Source organism: Larimichthys crocea, unplaced genomic scaffold, assembly GCF_000972845.2.
Source record: "Larimichthys crocea isolate SSNF unplaced genomic scaffold, L_crocea_2.0 scaffold271, whole genome shotgun sequence".
Classification (NCBI taxonomy): Eukaryota; Metazoa; Chordata; class Actinopteri; family Sciaenidae; genus Larimichthys; species Larimichthys crocea.
Genome location: NW_020853581.1, coordinates 132,200 through 152,113, shown reverse-complemented (window position 1 = coordinate 152,113; position 19,914 = coordinate 132,200). Strand labels below are relative to the sequence as shown.

The following is a 19,914-nucleotide window of genomic DNA, read 5'->3' as shown; positions in this document are numbered from 1 at the left end:
AACCCCTGTACATAAACATGTTTATTTTCTCTTTACAGCAAGTTAATATGCAGGTTCAAAATGTCTAATCAGACATTGGTACACAACATGAGGTGCCAAAATCAACTTCAGTGGGGGAGAACTGGAAATTAGAAAAAAAAAAAAAAAAGGCATTGCCACTTCTCATACAAGTAGGGTACATACTGTATTTACACAAAATGGGGGGGAAGCATTTGAAACACTCTGCAGCACTGTGTGTGGTTATGAAAACATCTAGTTTTTAAGTGTACATAAACTTCACTTTGTACAGTATGTTTGCGGAAACAAAGCAACCGCTCCATTCCTTCTGACATTCACAAATGATGTTTCAGGTTAGGCAACTGAAAGAACATGAGGGAAATGGCTTACCAGAAGATGTAGAGCCTTTTTAAAGCTTTAAATAATATATGAAATCAAAATAAGAAGGGTGTTTCATAAGCAGGCCTACCAGTCATCGAAATGCACCTTTTTTTCCCCCATTTTGACTCAAAGAATAAAAAAAAAACCTGACAGCGCCGACTGAAGTGGAATTGATGGTTTGGTGAAAACTTCATGCAATTTCAGGCAAGATGTAACAGCGCCACAAGCCCCATCCCAAGCACCAAACAAAGACAAAAAAAAAATCTCGGTTTTTAACTGATTCATTTAAAAAAAACACCCTGTAGTAAATCTGTACAACGAAAATACATTTGGGATCTACATCTAAAGGTACATTATTAAGGTTATATACACTTCCCCCCAATCCATATATTATCTTTACAAGTAGACTTCATTCAAACCCAAACATTAAGAAAACCCCGACTAAACGGGATGGGATCACATCAAACATCCATTTAAAAATCGGATCTTACTGTACCTCAACCATTGATCAGGCCCTCTGTTCTTGACTGTACAGTAAACTACAACAGGTCTAAAATCTCTCCTCAGCTGGATGGATTGCTACTGTAACAGGGAATTTAAGAATCGTCAAAATGGGGGAATGATTCTGGAGTGAAGACAGCTTTTTATATCTTTTTCTATTTTTTGCAGTGGAACTAAATCAGAACGGACTACTGTACTGTGTAGTAACGATATTTCGAGTGACTTCAAGAATACAAAATAGAAATCAAGTCAGAACATGGGCACAAACCCAACTCTCCAATATTCTGACACAATAGAACAAAAGGCTTTCAATACACTTAGGCCTCTTCACTGAAGAGAGCTACACTGTTCCATCAATAAACATTTATGTTCTCTGGTCTCAGGTGGGACTGGGTTTGAAAAGAGAAGCCATGTCAGCCTTAAACATTTGCCCCAACGTTTTCTTTTTTTTTTTTTCCTTTGAAAGCAACTGATAAAAACCGAACCTTGTGTTTGATATCTCTTCCGCAGATTTGCTCTTGTTCACTTTGAGTTGCGGCGTTGAAATTCATTCAGAAAATGGAAAAACTACATTGTACAAAGTGAGATTCTCACAATCTCTTTGCAAGAAAGAAAAGTAATAAAGAATGACTTGTGCCCGCCGTCTTTCAGGATACACATAGGCAAATCCATTAATAATATCCTCGTGTTGCTGCTTCGCTTCTTAGTCAATTTTCACATTTGTGTAGATCTTCCTCACGAAGGCACTTGTTCCCATGTATCCGACGGCACCTGGAACAAACAAATGTGTTCTGTGAGTCTTTTAGGTGGCCTGCAACTGCAAGTATCACACTCTCGCTTTTCGGGTAAATCCATCACAGGACGAAATGATTATTGGTGGGGGTATCTAATAAAGGATTGAGCGAGGAAAAGCACATCCTTCATCCATAAAATAACTAGTCAGACACCGACAGACCCTGAAGCCACCATGTAGTAGCTAGCACAGATTAGAGGTGCTCTAAGGTGCAAGGTACCAGCTGAAGAATGAGTTTGGCTTGCAGCTGGTGAGGAAAAGTGTTAACTGCACTTTAAGCTGAAGAACCGATGTGGAAAATGTGCCCTAAAACACATTCAAGAACTACTCAGATGTACAGATCTGTTCCTGTCGGAGTGAAGCTCGGGTATTCATTTGTATTTAGGATTTCTGTCTAAAAATGTCACAGAAATCATCTAAAGTAAAATGTTAAATTAATATCCTGTTCACCATTTCATCATTGTGTTTTGCCAAATCCAGGGGAGAATCCTACATTATATCCAACATGGTACGACATCGCACCGTGACAGAAACATTTTGTGTAATATACTCACATCCACCTCCATGGTCGTCTAAACCGTGGATCGATTTGGCTTAGCAACATCCAACTTAATGTCAAATCATTCCCTCTTTATCTCCGTCACGGCACAATGATGCTGTAATGACACGTCGTGAACGTCGGCGCCTGCGTTCACATTTTCTAATTGTTTTGGGCTCACTGCGCTTACTCGTAATGCTGCATTTGTTCTGCTTCCGTCTGTGGATTCCTGGCTGCAGGACTCTTTTTACTTTTTGGTAACATTTGTGAATGAAGCAATGTTTATGCTTAAGATGAAATCTCAATGAACGCACTGCTACTCAGACAAACACTGTTCATCAGGTTTAAACAAGCCATTTACGACAAGTTTGTGCAGTTCAGAGGGTTTGGTGAGTCTGAGTATTCTCCTAAACCTCTTATTTAAGGAATCAAGCATCTTTGCATTAGGCCCTTTAAAAACTGCACCAACATAGTGAAGATCTCTGCCTTTTAGCTAATTGATCACACTGTCTGATTGCCAAAATATCCTTCACATTCACTGCATCGCCAAAAACCTAATTGACTGATGAAGTCCTGGCAGTATATTCCAAGTACTGCCAATCTGGAGTTCATAAAAGGCGAAATCTGTGAATATTATTTGTCAGAGAGTCATGAGTTTCTTTAGTTCAGGAAAGTAACTGAACAGCTAAACGTGGGACTCACCACACATGATTCCTAGAGCAGTGCTGAACACAGCCATGTAGCCAAAGTAGAAGGATGTCTGGAACAGCCCGTACATCCTGAAATACATCAGGATAAAACGTGTAAGAAATGGAATTTTAATTTTATTTTATGAATTTCAAAACGTTCTTCATGTGGGTATGTGGTGAAATAAAAGTCTAAATCTTACTTAGTTTTGAAGAAGTAGTAGTAAAAGGAGTACATGTAAACATAAACAGCAGTGGATGCAGCAGAGAGGAAGCTTGTCCATTGCCTAGAAAAGAGGTGGAAACAATGGTGAGTTGTAGTTGGGGACTTGTGTAGTTCACGTAGTGATCTTTGGGTTGACAGCAGACATGTTATAAAGATGCAAATAAATCAGTGATATACTCACCATCTGTAGTCCTCGGCGTTGAGCAGGAAGTACGTGCACACGATGGTGACGCACACGGTCACGATGCATAGGATGACCAGGACCAGCATCATGAAGCCGTACACATAGTAGATTTTGTAGGCCCAAAAAGATGTGAAGATGAAGTACCTGGAGGAGGAGGAGGAGGAGGAGGAGGAGGAGGAGGAGGGGAGCAAAAACAAAACATGTCATGTGCTGCTAAGATCATGTCGCCAGAAACAAACCCTTCAGCATTACAGTACACGACTTACATTTCAATGAAAATGGAGCCGAATGGAAGGATTCCTCCGAGGCAGACGATGACAGCCGGCTCCATGAACCTGAGAGAGCAAAACATTTAACATAAGGACATGGATGTATACTGTCAAGAGTCCAAACCTGACCTTCCCTGCTCCAGGGCACGGATACATGACTTATTGTGTTATGAGAAGGAAAAAAGAAAAGGTGGACGCAAGACAGTGGCCTGAAGTCACATCTGCCATTTCCTGTTGGCAGCCGGCCACAGAGCTTGGTAGGAGGTTGTAAATGTTAATGGACTCATAGTTTATTGCTTTGCTATTTTTTATTACCTAAAGAGTGTGTGCAGACAGCAAAAGCATTTTGTACTTCAGGGCCGATGTGTAACACTTGAACAAAGGCCGTACAACACTTACAATTCATTTTATGCATTAAATACAAGTTCTTCATCGTCCACTGGTTAGTCATTACACTTTTTACACCTTTATAACCATAAATACACCGTACGCCATAATATTTCAATGCACATCGGATGCATACTTGGTTATGACAGGAATTATGACCAATACGTGTTTTAATTCATATTTTTATAATAGTGTGTACGTACTACCAGTGTCCAACTTCACTCCAGTGTCTCAGAGAAATTCTCAAACATTCCCTGTATTCAAAGACACCCTGCCTGTGTTGGGGAACACCTACCATTTCTTCTCAGGGATTGGCCGCGGCACAGCGTTCACTCGGCAGGGGAAATTCGGCTGGCCCGACAGATTTCTCCCCAGAATTGTCCCCACAAGGTTTAGCGGCAGAATGACAAAGAAGCAGATACAGCAGACGGCGACCTGCAGGAAACAAAAAAAAAAGATTAACACTTAATCGAACGGGTGGTCTGCGTTTACAGCCAACATCTGGACTGGTTTTTTAGATCCACAGCATTTATCTCAATCGTCCTTCGACTGTGTCCCAGTAATGTTTGGGTCAGCTCGATGAGGTTCTGGTTCTTCATTCCAACATTTTTACTCTGAAAATGTTGGAATGAGGTACAAATGCCACTAATGTTCCAAGATGGTTACTTGACACTTGTGATTAATCTCATGTTGTGCTGATGGATGGTGTTGTGTTGAGCCAACAAACAGCTGTTTGCAATTAAGAAAATGAAGCGTTTCTGTTGAAATGAAATGATGGCTCTAAAAGGCAGAAAGAAAGTCCTAGCATTCTCAAGTCCATAGTTTGGGGGGCGGCAGCATTGTGTGGAATGTGGTTTATATGTGATCTGTTTTTAATGTTCTTCAGATGAAGCAAAGGACTTACACAATCTGAGACTGAGTTTAAACACTGGGAACTGAATACTCTCATCACTTTAGCTGTCTATCGGCTCGGTGACTGATTACTCTGTATCACATGAGCACAGCTAAACTGATGAACTGTAGACTCAAGAGGATGGTCTTCTTGACTCTCTGGTTTTTCAGAGAGAGTTGTTGCTGCGTCAAACATACCATGGTGCCAAATGGGATGGCTCTGGAGGCGTGGTAGTAGATAGCAATGAAGTTGATGAAGAAGGCAGTCCCGCACACCATGGCTGGGATCATAAAGGCCCCAATGAACATTTGCTTAATCCATCTTCTGCCTATTTTATTCAGACACATCAAACAGCATAATGTGAGACAGTTACAATATCATTTCAGAGGAAATATTAAGCTAATAGTCCATATCCAGGAGAAAGAGAATGTGATGCATGGACTTTTATTATTTTATTATTACCTCCTTGTTTTGCATACAAACTTCCCCCAAAGTAGCCATTGACAGGGGAGGTGGCAGCATACACAAAAATGGCTGTGCTCAGCATGGATCCTCTCCTGCAGAGGAAAAAAAATAATGAGTGGAACCCTGTGAAGTTTCAGTGTTCAGCCTTTTTTCCTTGAAACTAGTCCTTCATATTCAGTGTTTTCCCTACACTCGTGTCTAAATTGTATATTTCTAAGCTACATTTCAATAGAGGACTTGATTTTACCAGACATTATCCAACGAAAAACAACTTTTCACACACAGCCAGCTTAGGGAACACACCCACTTGTTTCCTTGATAAAATCATTCTTTCTTTTCCTCCAAGGAGCAGGAGGAACCTACTCTGTGGTTTTCCCTTTTTATATAAAAAAAATAATACTTAATCTGTAACTCCAGGGTTAGGTTTCACTAGCATTTTTTAAAATCCTGACTCAGATTTTTGAGTCCATCTAAGCTTTTCATTTCAGCAAATTTGCAAAACACAAAACAACTAGACTCAAGTTTCCCCCATGGGTTACATAATTGATCTTAGCACTGCTCTTCAATAGACCTCAGTGAATCTAGCCATTTTACTAACTTGGAAACTGGATCCACCACAGAATCTGTCAGCTACTTACTCTGTGTACAGATCCTCAACCATAGCAACGATGATGACAATGAGGGACACGGAGAAGATCTGGCAGCCGGAGCCGATGAGCGAGGAGAATATCAGTGGATGGCTTGAGGGCCGAAAAACGTCACCGTGTACCTGCTTCCACCCATATTCATCTCCCAGGTCTCTGTCCTGATGGTGCAGCAACAAAGAGAAAAAAAATCAGAAGGAAAGTCCATGCACATGTGTCAAGTCTTGTGTCACATAAAAAAAGAAAAAAAAAGTCACATATGAGGTTAATATAGGACAAAAACAGTAAAAATGTCATTTTGCATTCAGACGACAATGTGGTCAAGAGCAAACTGCTGAGTCAATGAACTCTTACCATGTCATCCATTTCTTCCTCTTTGCTGTATCTGGCATAATCCTTTCTGAGTGTTCTCATCAGGATCATGGACACCAGACCCACCAAGAAAATGACCATCATGAAGGAGTTAAAGATGGAGAACCAGTGAATCTAAGAAAGGAACAGTAAATCAAGTTATTTTAAGAAATAACCGTGTTATGAAGTGTATTACATCAAAGCAGAATATATGAAAATCTCAATAAAACAAAATGGACTATGTTAAGGTGTAAACTTGCTGAATGCATTACTCTGGATATTTCCTATATGAAGTATTTAAGCTACACGAGCACCCATTTGTGAAGTCCCTGCTCTCTTTGAGCTCAGCCTCACTTTACAAGTCACAACAGGAAACAAACTTTTTCACCCACTGGCTGTAGTAGGTGGTGGATTCCAAAAATCAGACTCTTAAATCAACCAGACTTCCTTTTAGAAAACACACCGCTAGCTTCCTGCCACAACAGCAGGAGGAGTTAAAAGAGTCGGCCAAAAGTAACCAGGTTAAGCCAATCACACCTAATATGGAACGAGGCTCCGCTCTTACATGTGCATTCTTGGCTGACACAATGAAGCACGAATCTCTGAAAACCGTAAAAGTATCATTCAACTCACCCTGTGCTGAAAGAAGGATGGATCGAGGTATTTGTCGAATCTGTCTTCAAACTTCACATCTGACTTCTTCCACTTCACCTGTGATGGGAAAGATTTATTTAAGTTCTTCTACGAACTAGAAATGAACATGTTTGCATAGCTGAAACCCTGTGAGATGAATTCAGTACTCACAGAATAGGACATTGCAATTCTTGTGTTAGGCACGAGTCTGACTTTGCCTTCGCTAGTCAGATTTACATCAACAATTCTGTTGCCATTGAAGCCGATCTCCAGTTTCTTGTACGTCCACAGGTAATGATCCTCTCCGTTTTCGTCTGCCTCACCCACAATACCTTAAAAAAAAAAATCAACATGGACTAAATTAGAGATCTGGTCCATACAGAAGTAGAAGCTGACAGGTGTAAACATTTATCTTTCAGTTATATAACATTAATAATCAGGGAGTGTAAATGCCAAATAAAGGTCAGTTGCTACGCTGCTTGTTAACTTAACAACATCATCTGTATTCATCGGTTACAGTCAGTCTTTAGGCTTCAGCTGTTATCAGTCTGCCCCAGCTGACCACTGTAAACAATCTCACACTCTGTGCAAATCAGTTTGATGTAAAACAGTCGCTGTGAATCAGCTCCCCACTGGCTGCCTGTTCTTCTAGGTCTGCATATTTCTCACCCTGTTCCTCCACTGCACGTCCAGGACAAATTTAACGTTAATGTAGAAATTCATGTTATTCCCTTGTGGAAACACGTACTGGAGCAGACGTGAGGCCGAAATAAAAACTTTAAAAAAAAGGTGTCACTAATAAAAAAAGTTTCCCATCAAGCTCTACATATGCATTTGCACTGTTACTGAACTACATGGTTGGTTATGAAAAAAAAAATGATTCTGAATAACAAATTAATTTTGGCAGGCAATGTTTTTTTCCAGCAGACCAACCTTGGGCAGGTGAGCTGAATCTGATACAAGACACTGTAGTAAGTGCTGCAGTATTGGGGTCATAAAGTGATAAACTGGAGATCTATTGCTACTGAACTCCAGGCTGGCTGTGCATAATCCCAACCAAGCATCTTATTGTCTCAGACATGATAAACACATTGGTTCAGTTAGCACACAGACAAACCGGATATAAGGTTAAGGTTTCAGTATCTAACACAACATGGAGAATTCTCACAGTAAATGCAAGAGCCCCACCCACTACTACAACATCAGTGATGTTTGATCACCTGTAGGAGTGGCACCATTGTGCAAACTGTTACCACGTATGCAAGTGACCACATCATCACACTAATGGCTCGTCAAAACCTGAAGAAGTCAGTTGTCCTTCTTGGCACACTACACAAAGGCTCTTTCTTTTATCAGTACTGTATGCTGCAGAGGTGTGACTAGTCATTATGTTTTAGTCACCCCTCGTACTGACTTGTGTGCCTTTTAGTCATTTGATAGGTGGTTACGTGTATTATTACACCCCAAGTAGTTTGGCCAAAGATGAATGTACAGTCCCTTACATGAATGAGAACTGGTTTGACGTCTCTGATTGCAAGATAACAGCAGTGACATGCAAGATGCTAGTGTCACATGCAAACATTGAAAGGCCAATGTGCTAATAAACACCTCATAACTGAGACTGAATGGAAAACAGCAGAGAATACAAGAGCAATACTCCAACACGCAACAGAGACATGTATTCAGTATCCGGTAGCTCCTCAGCCTTAGCCAAAGGTTGTTTTCTTTTCTTTTTGAAAAGAAGGGAAGTATCACTTACCCCAGATGGGCAGGTCGTCTATGTACATTTGGTACCAGTAGTGATTCTTTATGGCATAGACAAAGGCGTCCCGTTTGGCTTTGTCCAGGTCAATTTCACAGTATGTCGTCTGCATGACTTCAACTACAGGGATGACAAAACACCACATTATTTGTGGTAGATGTGGGCGAACGGTGTGCAGAAGAGAGCGGACATTCTGAGACGTGCGACAACAAGAGGTGCAACAGTAGCCTTACCGTTGAACTTTATGTCCAGGCCGCTGAATTCAAGCTCCACTCCCTGCAGAGCCTCTCCGAGTGTTTCATGGTAATGACTGATGGTCTTCTTTGAGCCCGCGCAGAAGGGCAAAGAGAAATACTTGTATGTCTCCTGTCGGTTGTGGTAGGGTCCGACTGTGTTCATCCATAAAACTACCTCCTCCTTATCGGTGTACTGCAACAACAACAACACAAAAAAAAGGAAAGACTCTTATTGTGAAGTCAGGAATGCTACACCAGTTCTGCTAGTCCGGCTGGTTTCATATTCTCTGTGTGTTATTCTGCAAGAAAATCACATTAACTTTTAATACATGTTGTCAACCATGACATTAACAACACACTGCTGCGTTTGATTAACAAGAGATGACTTGATTAATGATACATTATCATCACATTTCCTCTTAAAGTGAATGGTAAAAACAGCGCTATTACATTCAAATTCAGGCGGAGATATGAAAATATAACACACTTATCGCTGCGTCAGTGTAACAGCACGAAAAGTCAAGCCATGTCTGCTTACAGCACATGAAGGAAATGCAATACACCGTATTAACTTGTTACTAACTTATGGACGGGAATGAACGTGTCTGGGAGCAGAAATACCGAGAGGCCCTGACGTTAAACCGGTGTTTCGGCATATTGTAATAAGCTAACGCAAATAACACGTCGGGCGTATCGGGTTTGTAGTGATAGCCTCGAGGTTAAACGCTTTACGTGTTCACGGTGTGAGTACTTTTACTTTTACCGAGCAACTAACTAGCGCTGGCTGTCCTAACTTGAGCGTAGTTAGCGCCGGTGCTCAAGAAAAGACATGCTAACAGGCTAGCAGGCAAACGTTAGCTGCTCATAAGCACTTAGGCCGATAAGTGGTGACAAGTTAGCTCCTCAACTCAACGCGTATCTGTTCAATAGCTCGTCGTGTGTCGATGAATAAACGCCACAGTCCGAGCCGTGCACCCCGTCGTGCCTGTAATTGTGTTTTCTTGCGTGCGGCTAGCCGTCGCAGCTACAGTTAGCAGGTTACACAAACGTCCATTATTTCCACGGCTCCCCCTCTTCAATCGGCCTCTCTGTCTCACCGTGTGTTCGTGTTCATCTGCGTCCACAGGTAATAAAGAGCCCACTATAACGAGAAAGGCCGCCGCTGCCACTTTCCACCTGGATGATCCCATTATTTTTCGCAGAAAGTGTGCAGAAAGATTGGGGATGTTAGCTTTGTAGGGCTATCCCACCTTCTTCCTGGTTGTATGACAGAGGCAATTTTTAGGGATGCTCTCGTACGCATATGGCGTAAGCGCTTCACGGGCAGCCCATCGCACGCACGTCTGATTGGCTGAGTCGGATCACGTGGTTCACGGCGTCCAGTCATTGTTGAAAACGATGAGCGAAGCGGTGAGTAAAGAAACTCTGTCGGCGCACCGCCGCAACCTTCAGCCACGTCATCCGACTGCCGAGACTGGAGCTTCAGCTCACCTTTGACAGAGCTGCTGCATGAAACATGACCCCCGCGCACAACAAACAGCCCTATTCGCTGTCTAATGAGGCCTCCTCACGGGCCTGAAGTTGGCAGAACAATGTGTTACTTTTTCATGCACTGACGTGAAGTTTAAAGCTCTCAAAACAAGCTCGGCCTTTCATTTTGTCTTGGGATTGTGTTTATCTTCACGCTCCTTTGAGGATAGTGTGTGTCACTCTGAATCACCTGCGATTCATACATCTACAATAACAGATCGTTGAGAATATGAGAAGTTTTGACGGTTTCACAGTGTAAGTCATTAAATAATCTACAGCTTTTCTCAGCCCATAAATGAACACTTTCTCCTGAAGTTTTTATAAGGGTATAAAACATGTAATCTATGAAGTAACTACAGCTGTCAGACCAATGTAGTGGAGTAAAAAATACATTTCCACTGAGATAGAGGAGTAGAAATACAAAGTTGCATTAGATGGAAATTATCAAGAAAAACTACCAGAAATGTGTACTTAAGTACAGTACTTGAGTAAATTTACTTTATGTAGTACTACATTCACCCAATGCTTTCAAGACACCTCTCTGTAAGTGTAGGACAGTAGTGGGCTTAAACCTTGTCTTGACAAGGATCCAGCTTCCTTGGCTGTTTACATGTGCTCTTGGGCTTCAAAAGATGTGACATACAACAGAATTAAAAATCAAAATTTATTAAAGTAAAAGAAAAATCTGTGTGGAAAGGTGCCTCTGTTATTTATTAACTTTCATTGGTAGTGCGAGTGTGTACATTCAATCACGATTTACAGAAGGGTTCAAGGAAAGTGATTTATGTGTTTAGGGGAAAATACAGTTTATATACATACAGCATACATGAGGTATGCATACAAATGTTCCTGACATCGAATCTGCCTGAGTGAGCAGAAGGTTTCTTTTTATTTGAAAGAAAACACAGCTTTGTAGATATTGTATTACATTTATTTCATTACGTTCTCAATGTTTGAGGGAGAAGGAGTTTTGCAATGCGGAGTAAGTATCAACAAGTGCAAACCAGAATTACCACAGCACTGCTGAATGACACTGGAAAATATACTGTAATTAAGTAACATCTAAACAGAGATTCTTTCAACTTATTACTAAAACCACACTTGTGATAACAAGGTCAGAGGACAGCTGTGTCCCAGCTGCTTTCCTTCTATTATTCTGAAATGTCACTGACACCTAGACGATTTAAGCTTTGGATTACCAAACTCATTACCCAGTATTATAGATGGGCATTATCACCACACAACAATGCCCAGTAGAGGGCACCTAATGCAACAATGGCTCATCTAAATTGCATTTCCAATGGGAATTAAGCTTTCCAGTTCAGATAATTCAGAATAAATTACTCAAAGATACAGAAGCATCGGTTATAATTGTAACAGATGAGAACAGGTGTTTCCCTGAACATTTTTTGCATTAATTCCTAAACTAATGAATATTTACTACAAACATTTAGGATTTGATATTCAAGTCAATCATATGTTTGTGCAGCATAAACACAGCTGCGAAGACAAAGCATTCAATGTAGCATGTAATCTAATGATTGGTCTAGGTCTGAGCGTGGAAAGGTTTTTTTCTGCTTCAGTCATCTTTCCAACATTACAACGACTGCACAAACGTCCTGCAGAGGAGACATGATGGGATATACATGTTGTAGTAATAAAACAGATCATTTAACAGACACAGATTTGTAGAGCCAGAACACACACTTTAAGCATTATCAGTGAAATGTTTTCTCACTTTATGATGTCAGGCAGATGGGGATCTCTATATAGGCCGTTGTGCAGGTACCCCAGAGAACCGTCAAATGTTGCCAGCTTGACTCGCTCTGCATTCTGGGCACTCGCTGCTACCTCATACAACTGGGAGAGCAAAGCAAAGATAACTCAGACGACCTAAAACAAAACATTATCCTGAAGAAGCCACTTAATCACTTTGTAGCTGCAAGGAAAACACCACCTCAGTATACATTGTACTTTTCTTTGCCAGTATTACCTGCTGAGCAAACCGAATGGGAACTAAATGATCGTCCTCTGAATGAAGGAAAAGGATTGGGCTTCTCATTTTCTTCAGGCTGTAGAATGATGAAAACACAGTAATAACACTAATAGCTGACCAACATTTAATATTATGCATAATTCACTATTACTATAACTGTAACCAGCAGCACGTTAGTGTTTGACGAAAACATACTTTTCTTCGGTAGGAAAGACTACTTTGTTTTCCGCCCATGGTTCTGGCAAAAAGTACCCCAAGCCTGGAAATTTCCAGTAATACTTTAAACAGAAAAGAAATTGAAAATTGAAAGGTTATGCATAATGTAACAGCAACCACGTGAAACGAACACACCACATATCAAAACTGGTGAGTTTACCCATGTAAAAGGATGACCTGATATCGTCTGTCGAGCACTATTGAATGTGCCCTCCAGCATTACACCATCAAAAACCAATCCTGAAAACAAGAGCAAATAATCATGATATTCAAATACCAGAGTAATTTCCTCTTATTCCTATTCATATATCTTATTCCACAATTCACCAATAACAAATCGTACCTTGCTCAAGCAGTTTTACTGCAGTGTTAGTAGCCACTCTGCAAAGGGATATGAAGAGCAACAGCTTCAGTTGTACATTTTAGTTTACATGTACACATATAGTTAACACTTTCCTCTTCAGCTATTCCTGATGGTGATTGTTCCTGATTGTATCTGTGATATCATTTTAATCATTTCATTGAATGTAACATGCATTTTACTGACAACAGAGTCAGTTTTCTATAATTCTAAATGAAATAATTTACCCTGCTGCAGACAAATGAGATGTACAGTTTCTACTATATCTCCTTCTAGCATTTTCTACTTTTCCTACTTTGCCTTGAATTTGTATCGTATAGACAGACATCATTGTATTGAATATGATGAGATCTGTTGGTTTCATAACTTTGGTTCATAACATTTTTTTTGTTGTGATTCTCTGCTGAATTCAACTTTCATTGCACTGCACTGATTTCCTTTTGATACACGTGCTTCTGTGTGTGGAGCTTTCCTCCTCATCTGTTTAGCCATTACTGCTGATGCATAACAGCAGACGTATTCATTCAAGTATAAAAAAGACTATTACTAGGTTCAATTTCAATTCATATTCAGTTGCTACAACAGTGACTTAAGTCACTGAGTGAAATGCTGTGGATTAGGGGTCTTTCCTCACTCACCCAGTGCCAAGAGAGTGTCCCCAGATGACCACCAGGCTGTTTCCACTGCGTGCTTTGACCCAGTTGTACAAGTAGAGGGCATCAGTGGTCAGACCGGCTTCAGTCGGCTCCCCAGTGGAATCTCCAAACCCTGCAGAGATTCTCGCATCAACTACTGCTCACTGACACATCACAAAGCTGCTCGTCACTGCCACCAGGTGGCAGCCCCTCAGAGGGAAACCCACACTATTCTGACCTAAAGTTGAACCTCTGTCTTCTGACACCAGTAGTAATATGGCTGCACATGATATTAAATCAATTTGAGAGGGTTGTGTATTACAATCAATAGGAAGGCAAAGAAGCGTAGAGATGGAAAATATGTTCAGAAGAAGAGTCATAAATCTTCATTTGCACCAACCTCTGTAGTCAGGCGCCAGCACGTGGTAACCAAGTCTACTCAATACCTGTTGAAACAGAACACTCATTTGTCATTAGAACAGTTATTGAGACTTCCATACCTTTATCAGCTCTCTCAAAGATTGATATGTTTGTGTTGGTAATCACTCACTTTCGTCACTCCCACCCGATGAGTGGCTGCCCTGTTGGAATGATTCACAAACAACACATGCCAATAAACAAATATGTCTAACTGTGTGGCACTTTTACTCTCTGCTGCTTCAGGAGCCAACTATAACACAACTGAATAATTTATCATACCTCGTGCCTGTGTTCCCATGAAGATATATGAAAACTGGACTGCCATCGCTTAAACTGTTCTGGTACCACGCCAAGTCCTTCCCCTGTGCCTCTTTCCACTGACTTTCAGGGACAGTGAGCCTTAAAACAGTTCAAAACAATACACCTGCTTTGAGACAAATCCGATGATTGGATCTTTAAAGAAAGCCTTTTTTTGCTGGAAAAGAAAGCAAATGTTGAACTTGGATTGTACTTACCATACGCCAAGGGAAATATCTTCCTCTGATGTTAAGTACATGTTGATCGTGTGATTAAGGGAGAGATCAGCAGGGTGGCTGAGGTCAACAAAGAACGGCAACCTGACTACAAACAGGGAGAGAAGAGAGGTAGGCTTCTTTTTGTGAGCAACTTGAGGATTTACAGTACTTTCAAGAGGGAGAAAGGGAATTCACTTACTTCTGTGAACATAAACAAGGTGCTGGATTAATTCTGGGAGTTTTCGGAGCGAGAAAGGCGCCACAATGAAGATAACAAAGAGGGCCAATAAGCCTCTTTTCAGCCACCATCGGGACCTGAGAGCAGACAGAGACAAAGATAAAACCAACGCGCCTACTGACCATCCATTATTTTACATATCTTATCTTCCATATAGGCAGTTGACCCTCTTGAGATGGTCCCGATGGTCTTCAAGTAACTCAAATATTTGTTGTATTTTTTTATACCTAAGCTAATCAAGAACAGACTGCAGTTGACTGATCAGCAGGCTCAAGAGCACTATGGCACCTTCACTAGTGCCTCCACTTCACATCGAACTTCAGCTGCATCTTTGCTCCATTTCAGCTGCAGAGCCTTTTGGATGACTCAGCAAATGTGAGCTGCTCAAGATGGAAATCACTTTGCTGATTCGGATCACTTCATTCAATTCAGTTCAAAGATTCGTAGTCACTGACGATGTAGTTTTTCCCCAGAGCGAGGCGGTCTCATTACTTGTTCGAATACATTGGAGCAGTAGGGGTCAAGAGCACCTCAGTGGTGATAATACGGAAGGGGCAAGTACTGCTTTTCACTTTTCCAACCAATATTTATCCAGCTGGAGTGAATGAATGACCATTCGGTCACTACCTTGTGCTTTTAACCTGGAGGCTGGCTGCTGACCGCAGTATGCATAGAGTGCAGGCCCAATAAACTTCTTATTATGAATTATTATTCAGTTCAGATTTTTAAAAATCTATCTTGTTAAAGAGAGTGTAATTAATAAAAACTAGAATTCATTAAAATAAAAATAAAAACGTAATTAGAGTGTTTATTTTAATTTTATTAGTTTGACCAGCAAGTAAAATGGGGAAATATGACCACTTTACAAAAGCTTTAATGATAGTAACTTAAAGGTTCATTTACAGACGCTCTATTTACAGAATATGTTATAAACGTAATATAATATGTTTTCATTATTACTATTAGTGTTTGGGTCCTCTTCCACAGAGTCCACAGTGTTTCTACAAAATAAACCATTCATAATATAAATAAACCATACCAAAAACCTCAAAATTTATTTTATTTATTTGTTTTTATTTTTGACACATTAAAGGGCCAGTATAGTTTTTCCTTCATGCTTGGAAGGAGAGTAAAGTTGCAATCAGCAACTACACCACTAGATGTCAATAAATGCTACACACTGGTCCTTTAAAGCTTGAAACAAGAAAGAGATAAATGTTTGTTTTGGCCTTGGGAAATAAAATACACTTTTTGTGGATGTTGACCTTTAGCCCGATTCCTTTTCAAAAACACTTTAAAATGTTGAAGGGTTGGATATGTACAGTAATAAATCTTCAGCATTTAATCAAACTTGATGCTCTCTCTGTCTCTCTCTGTCTCTTCTCATGATTTCAGTATAAATATCTGGAGCATGCACAGAAATTCCAAGCGGCTCATAGCTTGTGTAAAAAGGACTAGAGAGATAGATACCTTTTTTGGTAGAACGATTTAAAGGGAAATGATCAGACCGAAAGCCATTTGTGTGAATGGAGGGTAAAGGCCAGAGTCATTTAATCCAAGATATTCAAGTTGAGACAAATCCAAATTTCAACAGGGTTGAGTGTGACTTTTTCTTCTTGACCCAGTCAAATTTTGCCATCATTTGCATCAAGAGATATAACCACTTGGAAATGATATGGAAGCCGGGAGAATAAATAATTATAAATAATTGCCAACCACTGAATAATAAATGTCAGATTCAAGGGTCTATGAGCTTGGGTTGAGCAGACATTTGCCCTTTTTAAGAAGCAGAGAAACACCAGTACCTTTTACTGTCTTTTTATGGTGAATTAACTCAGTCATAGCATAGATTCAGTGAGTGATGGTGATGGTGATTCAGTATATTACTTCAGTTTGTACATTTTGCGGTAAAGATTTGTCTGTAGATGTACTCAACACCTCCATCAGGTGAATCGAGGGAGGGAAGAGGAGGATGAGGGTGTTTTGTTGAGTGGTGCAAAAAGATCCACCAGCAGCTGCATGTAGGCGAAAACAAAAAAAAGGTCCCAGTGAAACTGGAGCAACAGATGTACATGGAAACGCACACTCAGACCCGTTGGCATGTACAGAACAGCTCCACACATGTCCAGCCAGTCTGTGGTTGCAGCATTGATATGGAAACATTAATATGGGAGAGAAGAACTGAATAATCTAATCAAGCAGGCAGGCTGTCATTGGAGCCAGCCTTGACTCCCTAAAGGCAACAGCAGAAAAGACGATACCATTCAGACTATTGCCAATTAATGGACAATACATCCCACCCTCTCCATTAACACTCTAATCAGCCAGAAGAGCCCTTTTAGTCTAAAACCGATTTCTCCACACTACTCGAGGGAAACGTATAGGAGGTCGCTCATTTCAGCAGCCATCAAACTGTCGCCTCATCCGTCCAGGGTTCACACTTTAATCATTTTCAGATATTTTCTAGAAGATATCTAAAAGCACACACAAAAAGTTAGAATTAAACCTGGATTAACATTGCCCTTACTATTTCCAATTACTTATCAGTTACTGGAACAAAACAACCCTTCTGTTGAGCTGTTTTCTACCCATTGGTACAGTGCAAAATTAACCCAGTATTGATATTGCCATTTTTGCTCCTGTATATTGACCCAACACAGGGTCAATTTGAACCAAGCAGCAACCTTAGTTTTTGTAAAGTTAAACGAACGCTGAAGTTTCAAAAACTGCAGTTCCTCAAATGGCCACTTGAGGCTGGCTACAGAACAAGTCAGTCTCCATATGCACCTGTGTTAAAACGCCCAACTTGGGGTGGTCGGTAGCGTAGTGGGTTGTGCAGGCGCACCATGTGTAGAGGCTACAGTCCTTACTGCGTGTCATTCCCCCTCTCTCTGCCCCCTGCTTCCTGTCTCTCTTCGGCTGTCCTATACATTAAAGGCATAAAAAGCCCAAAGAATATACTTAAAAAAAAAAAAAAAAATGCCAACTTCACAGCAAAAACAATTATATTAAAGCTTAAAGTTATGCATAATAACATAACAGCGTGGCTGCTTTGACTGACAGGTGCCATTACAGATGGTTTGTTTAAGCATATAGGCATCATTCAGCCTGCCTTCGGTCAGCCGATTATCCACAGGTGGACAACACAGGACTACCAACATGGCGGCGGTCATAGCCAGAGATTTTGAACTTCAAAGGGACTCTGCAGTGATATTGCTGTCCATTATTATGTAACATTCACATAACTGTTTTACCACCCAAACTCTGAACTTAAAGATAATAACACTGGGGAACACAATTTTTGTTGAGTTAGGTCTGACAGCTGTTTTTAACTAATTTTTGGGTGTGAAATCCAAAACTGATCTCAGTTTTTCTCTATCATGTCAAGTTTTTGAAATATAGGATCCTGTTTTCTTAAAAAATATAAAAATACTGTACTTCACTAAACAAAAGTACCAGTCTGTGCAATGATCTTTTTGCCCTCGCCAAACCATGGGGATACAAAATGCCAACTTTTCACGTGTTCCTTTGGTCCACATCCGTAAATTGTCGACACACTGCTTGCACACTTTGTGAGGGGCCCATGGCTTGTCTTGATCAGCGAGTTTTACTTTAAAATATGCTAAATATGCTTGTTTGACAAATGCACTGATGTTTGCCCTATGACTTGGAATGTTGAAACTACCACAAATATAGCAAAAGGAGTCAGGTTTGTTTAGGCATTTACAGTACGACGAGAAGTAGCAGGAGCAGACATGATCTGGAACAAAGGAAATAAATATAACACTAAGATGGAAGAGCTTTGAAAACTACAAAAACAGCATAAAACGAAATAAAACTTACAATGGTATGCCCATGGTTACAAGGTTAAGAGAAAAGCCAGCACAAACCCTCTTCATTCCCACTATGCTAGCTTTCTGTTTGCAGATATTGATAGTACTGACCTATTGGGAGCTGCACACACCTCTCACCGTCTCAATTGTGACTGCACAAACAAGTTGCCACATAGCCGTAGATGAGTCCAATCGTAATCAGCTGGCAAGTCTTACTACAGCTAATCAGTGGAATTTTTCTTATCTGGAGGGTAAGCTGTGGAGAAAAAACTTGATGGGCTTGAAAAAAGCTGACTGCAATTTTGGAATCAGCGTGACAATTTTAGTTTTAATCAGCAAAAAAAATCAACAGAATTTCTTTTTTTCAAATTGTTCCGCAGTGTAATTCGAGACTTTAACATTTTTCAAAACATTTCCTGACCGATGTTCAAATGTTATGACACTTCCAAGAATACATTACAGTAAAAACTTCTGTGTCCATTAAAGTGTCGATTCAACTTGTGTTGTAATACATACACATATCCTACATTTTACATCCTTTGCCACAATGAATCAGATGTTTACAGCAAAGGGCTTCTGCAGGATCTGGGTTGTTTATTGTATTTTGTCGTACACATTTGGGTTGTTTTTTTATCTTGTTAATGCTGCATGGTTCATATTCTTTTCTTTTTCCTTTTTTTTTTACTGTATATTGTCTTGCTGCATTATAAAAATACCTGTCTAAGCTTAATCATAAGCTAAGTCAAGAGACCTTTTTCACAGCAGCCAACACAGGTGTTGCCAATGATACTAATTACAGGCGTCAACCTGGCAGATCTCACTGCGTGCCAGTTCATTTGCAAACTTGTTGTTAACTTATCAGGAAATGAGTGGTAATGACGATACCAAACGCATAGACTAACTTCAGCCTTAACGATCACATTTATTACAACCTGGTCACCACATTTGAACCATCAGAAATATTAGGTAAGTTAATAAATACTAAGCTAATAAGTTAGCTAACTCACGGTGCCGCCTCCTTCTTCTGGACCCTGGCTGACCTCTGAGCTTCGTCGGCTGCGGAGGATGAACCATCCTGTTTAACGACCCTGTTCCTCATGCTGTAACCTCAGTATGAAACAAGTAAGACTAATGTTAATGTATACTGCAACAAAGTTTAGGGTCAACGACCCGAAAGTTTAATCATGAGGAAGAGGAGGTACTTGGGATTGTTAAGGTAGCACCG

The 19,914-nt window shown here is 40.4% G+C and overlaps 2 protein-coding genes across 2 annotated transcripts; both read right to left on the bottom strand.

The window, feature by feature from the left end:
- Positions 1-3: 3 nt before the first annotated feature.
- tm9sf3 (transmembrane 9 superfamily member 3) lies at positions 4-10,249 on the bottom strand. Its single transcript, XM_027276008.1, has 15 exons — positions 10,043-10,249; positions 8,943-9,138; positions 8,707-8,829; positions 7,119-7,279; positions 6,948-7,025; positions 6,318-6,449; positions 5,958-6,124; positions 5,317-5,411; positions 5,052-5,182; positions 4,258-4,397; positions 3,573-3,641; positions 3,304-3,450; positions 3,100-3,183; positions 2,913-2,989; positions 4-1,650 (listed from the first exon to the last, which is right to left on the bottom strand). Exons 1-15 carry the CDS (start codon positions 10,133-10,135, stop codon positions 1,583-1,585), a joined length of 1,761 nt encoding a protein of 586 aa, XP_027131809.1. The 5' UTR covers positions 10,136-10,249; the 3' UTR covers positions 4-1,582.
- A 919-nt stretch (positions 10,250-11,168) lies between these two features.
- On the bottom strand, positions 11,169-19,912 carry LOC104921868 (monoacylglycerol lipase ABHD12). The gene is made up of 13 exons (XM_010734534.3): positions 19,697-19,912; positions 14,818-14,933; positions 14,619-14,724; positions 14,383-14,502; positions 14,234-14,264; positions 14,084-14,129; positions 13,687-13,816; positions 13,031-13,068; positions 12,848-12,927; positions 12,667-12,749; positions 12,469-12,547; positions 12,214-12,335; positions 11,169-12,094 (listed from the first exon to the last, which is right to left on the bottom strand). The coding sequence occupies exons 1-13, from the start codon at positions 19,786-19,788 to the stop codon at positions 12,073-12,075; spliced, it is 1,065 nt and encodes a 354-aa protein (XP_010732836.2). The 5' UTR covers positions 19,789-19,912; the 3' UTR covers positions 11,169-12,072.
- Positions 19,913-19,914: the final 2 nt, after the last annotated feature.

Excerpts from the sequence above, each read along its gene's own strand:
- tm9sf3 (XM_027276008.1), bottom strand. The coding sequence starts at position 10,135 with ATGGGATCATCCAGGTGGAAAGTGGCAGCGGCGGCCTTTCTCGTTATA. Across the intron at positions 2,990-3,099 it reads TACTACTTCTTCAAAACTAA|GATGTACGGGCTGTTCCAGA; the intron begins GTAAGATTTAGA and ends GATGTATTTCAG. Across the intron at positions 1,651-2,912 it reads TGCTCTAGGAATCATGTGTG|GTGCCGTCGGATACATGGGA; the intron begins GTGAGTCCCACG and ends TGTTTGTTCCAG.
- LOC104921868 (XM_010734534.3), bottom strand. The coding sequence starts at position 19,788 with ATGAGGAACAGGGTCGTTAAACAGGATGGTTCATCCTCCGCAGCCGAC. Across the intron at positions 13,817-14,083 it reads GCTGGCGCCTGACTACAGAG|GGTTTGGAGATTCCACTGGG; the intron begins GTTGGTGCAAAT and ends GAATCTCTGCAG. Across the intron at positions 12,548-12,666 it reads GTCTTTCCTACCGAAGAAAA|CCTGAAGAAAATGAGAAGCC; the intron begins GTATGTTTTCGT and ends ATCATTCTACAG.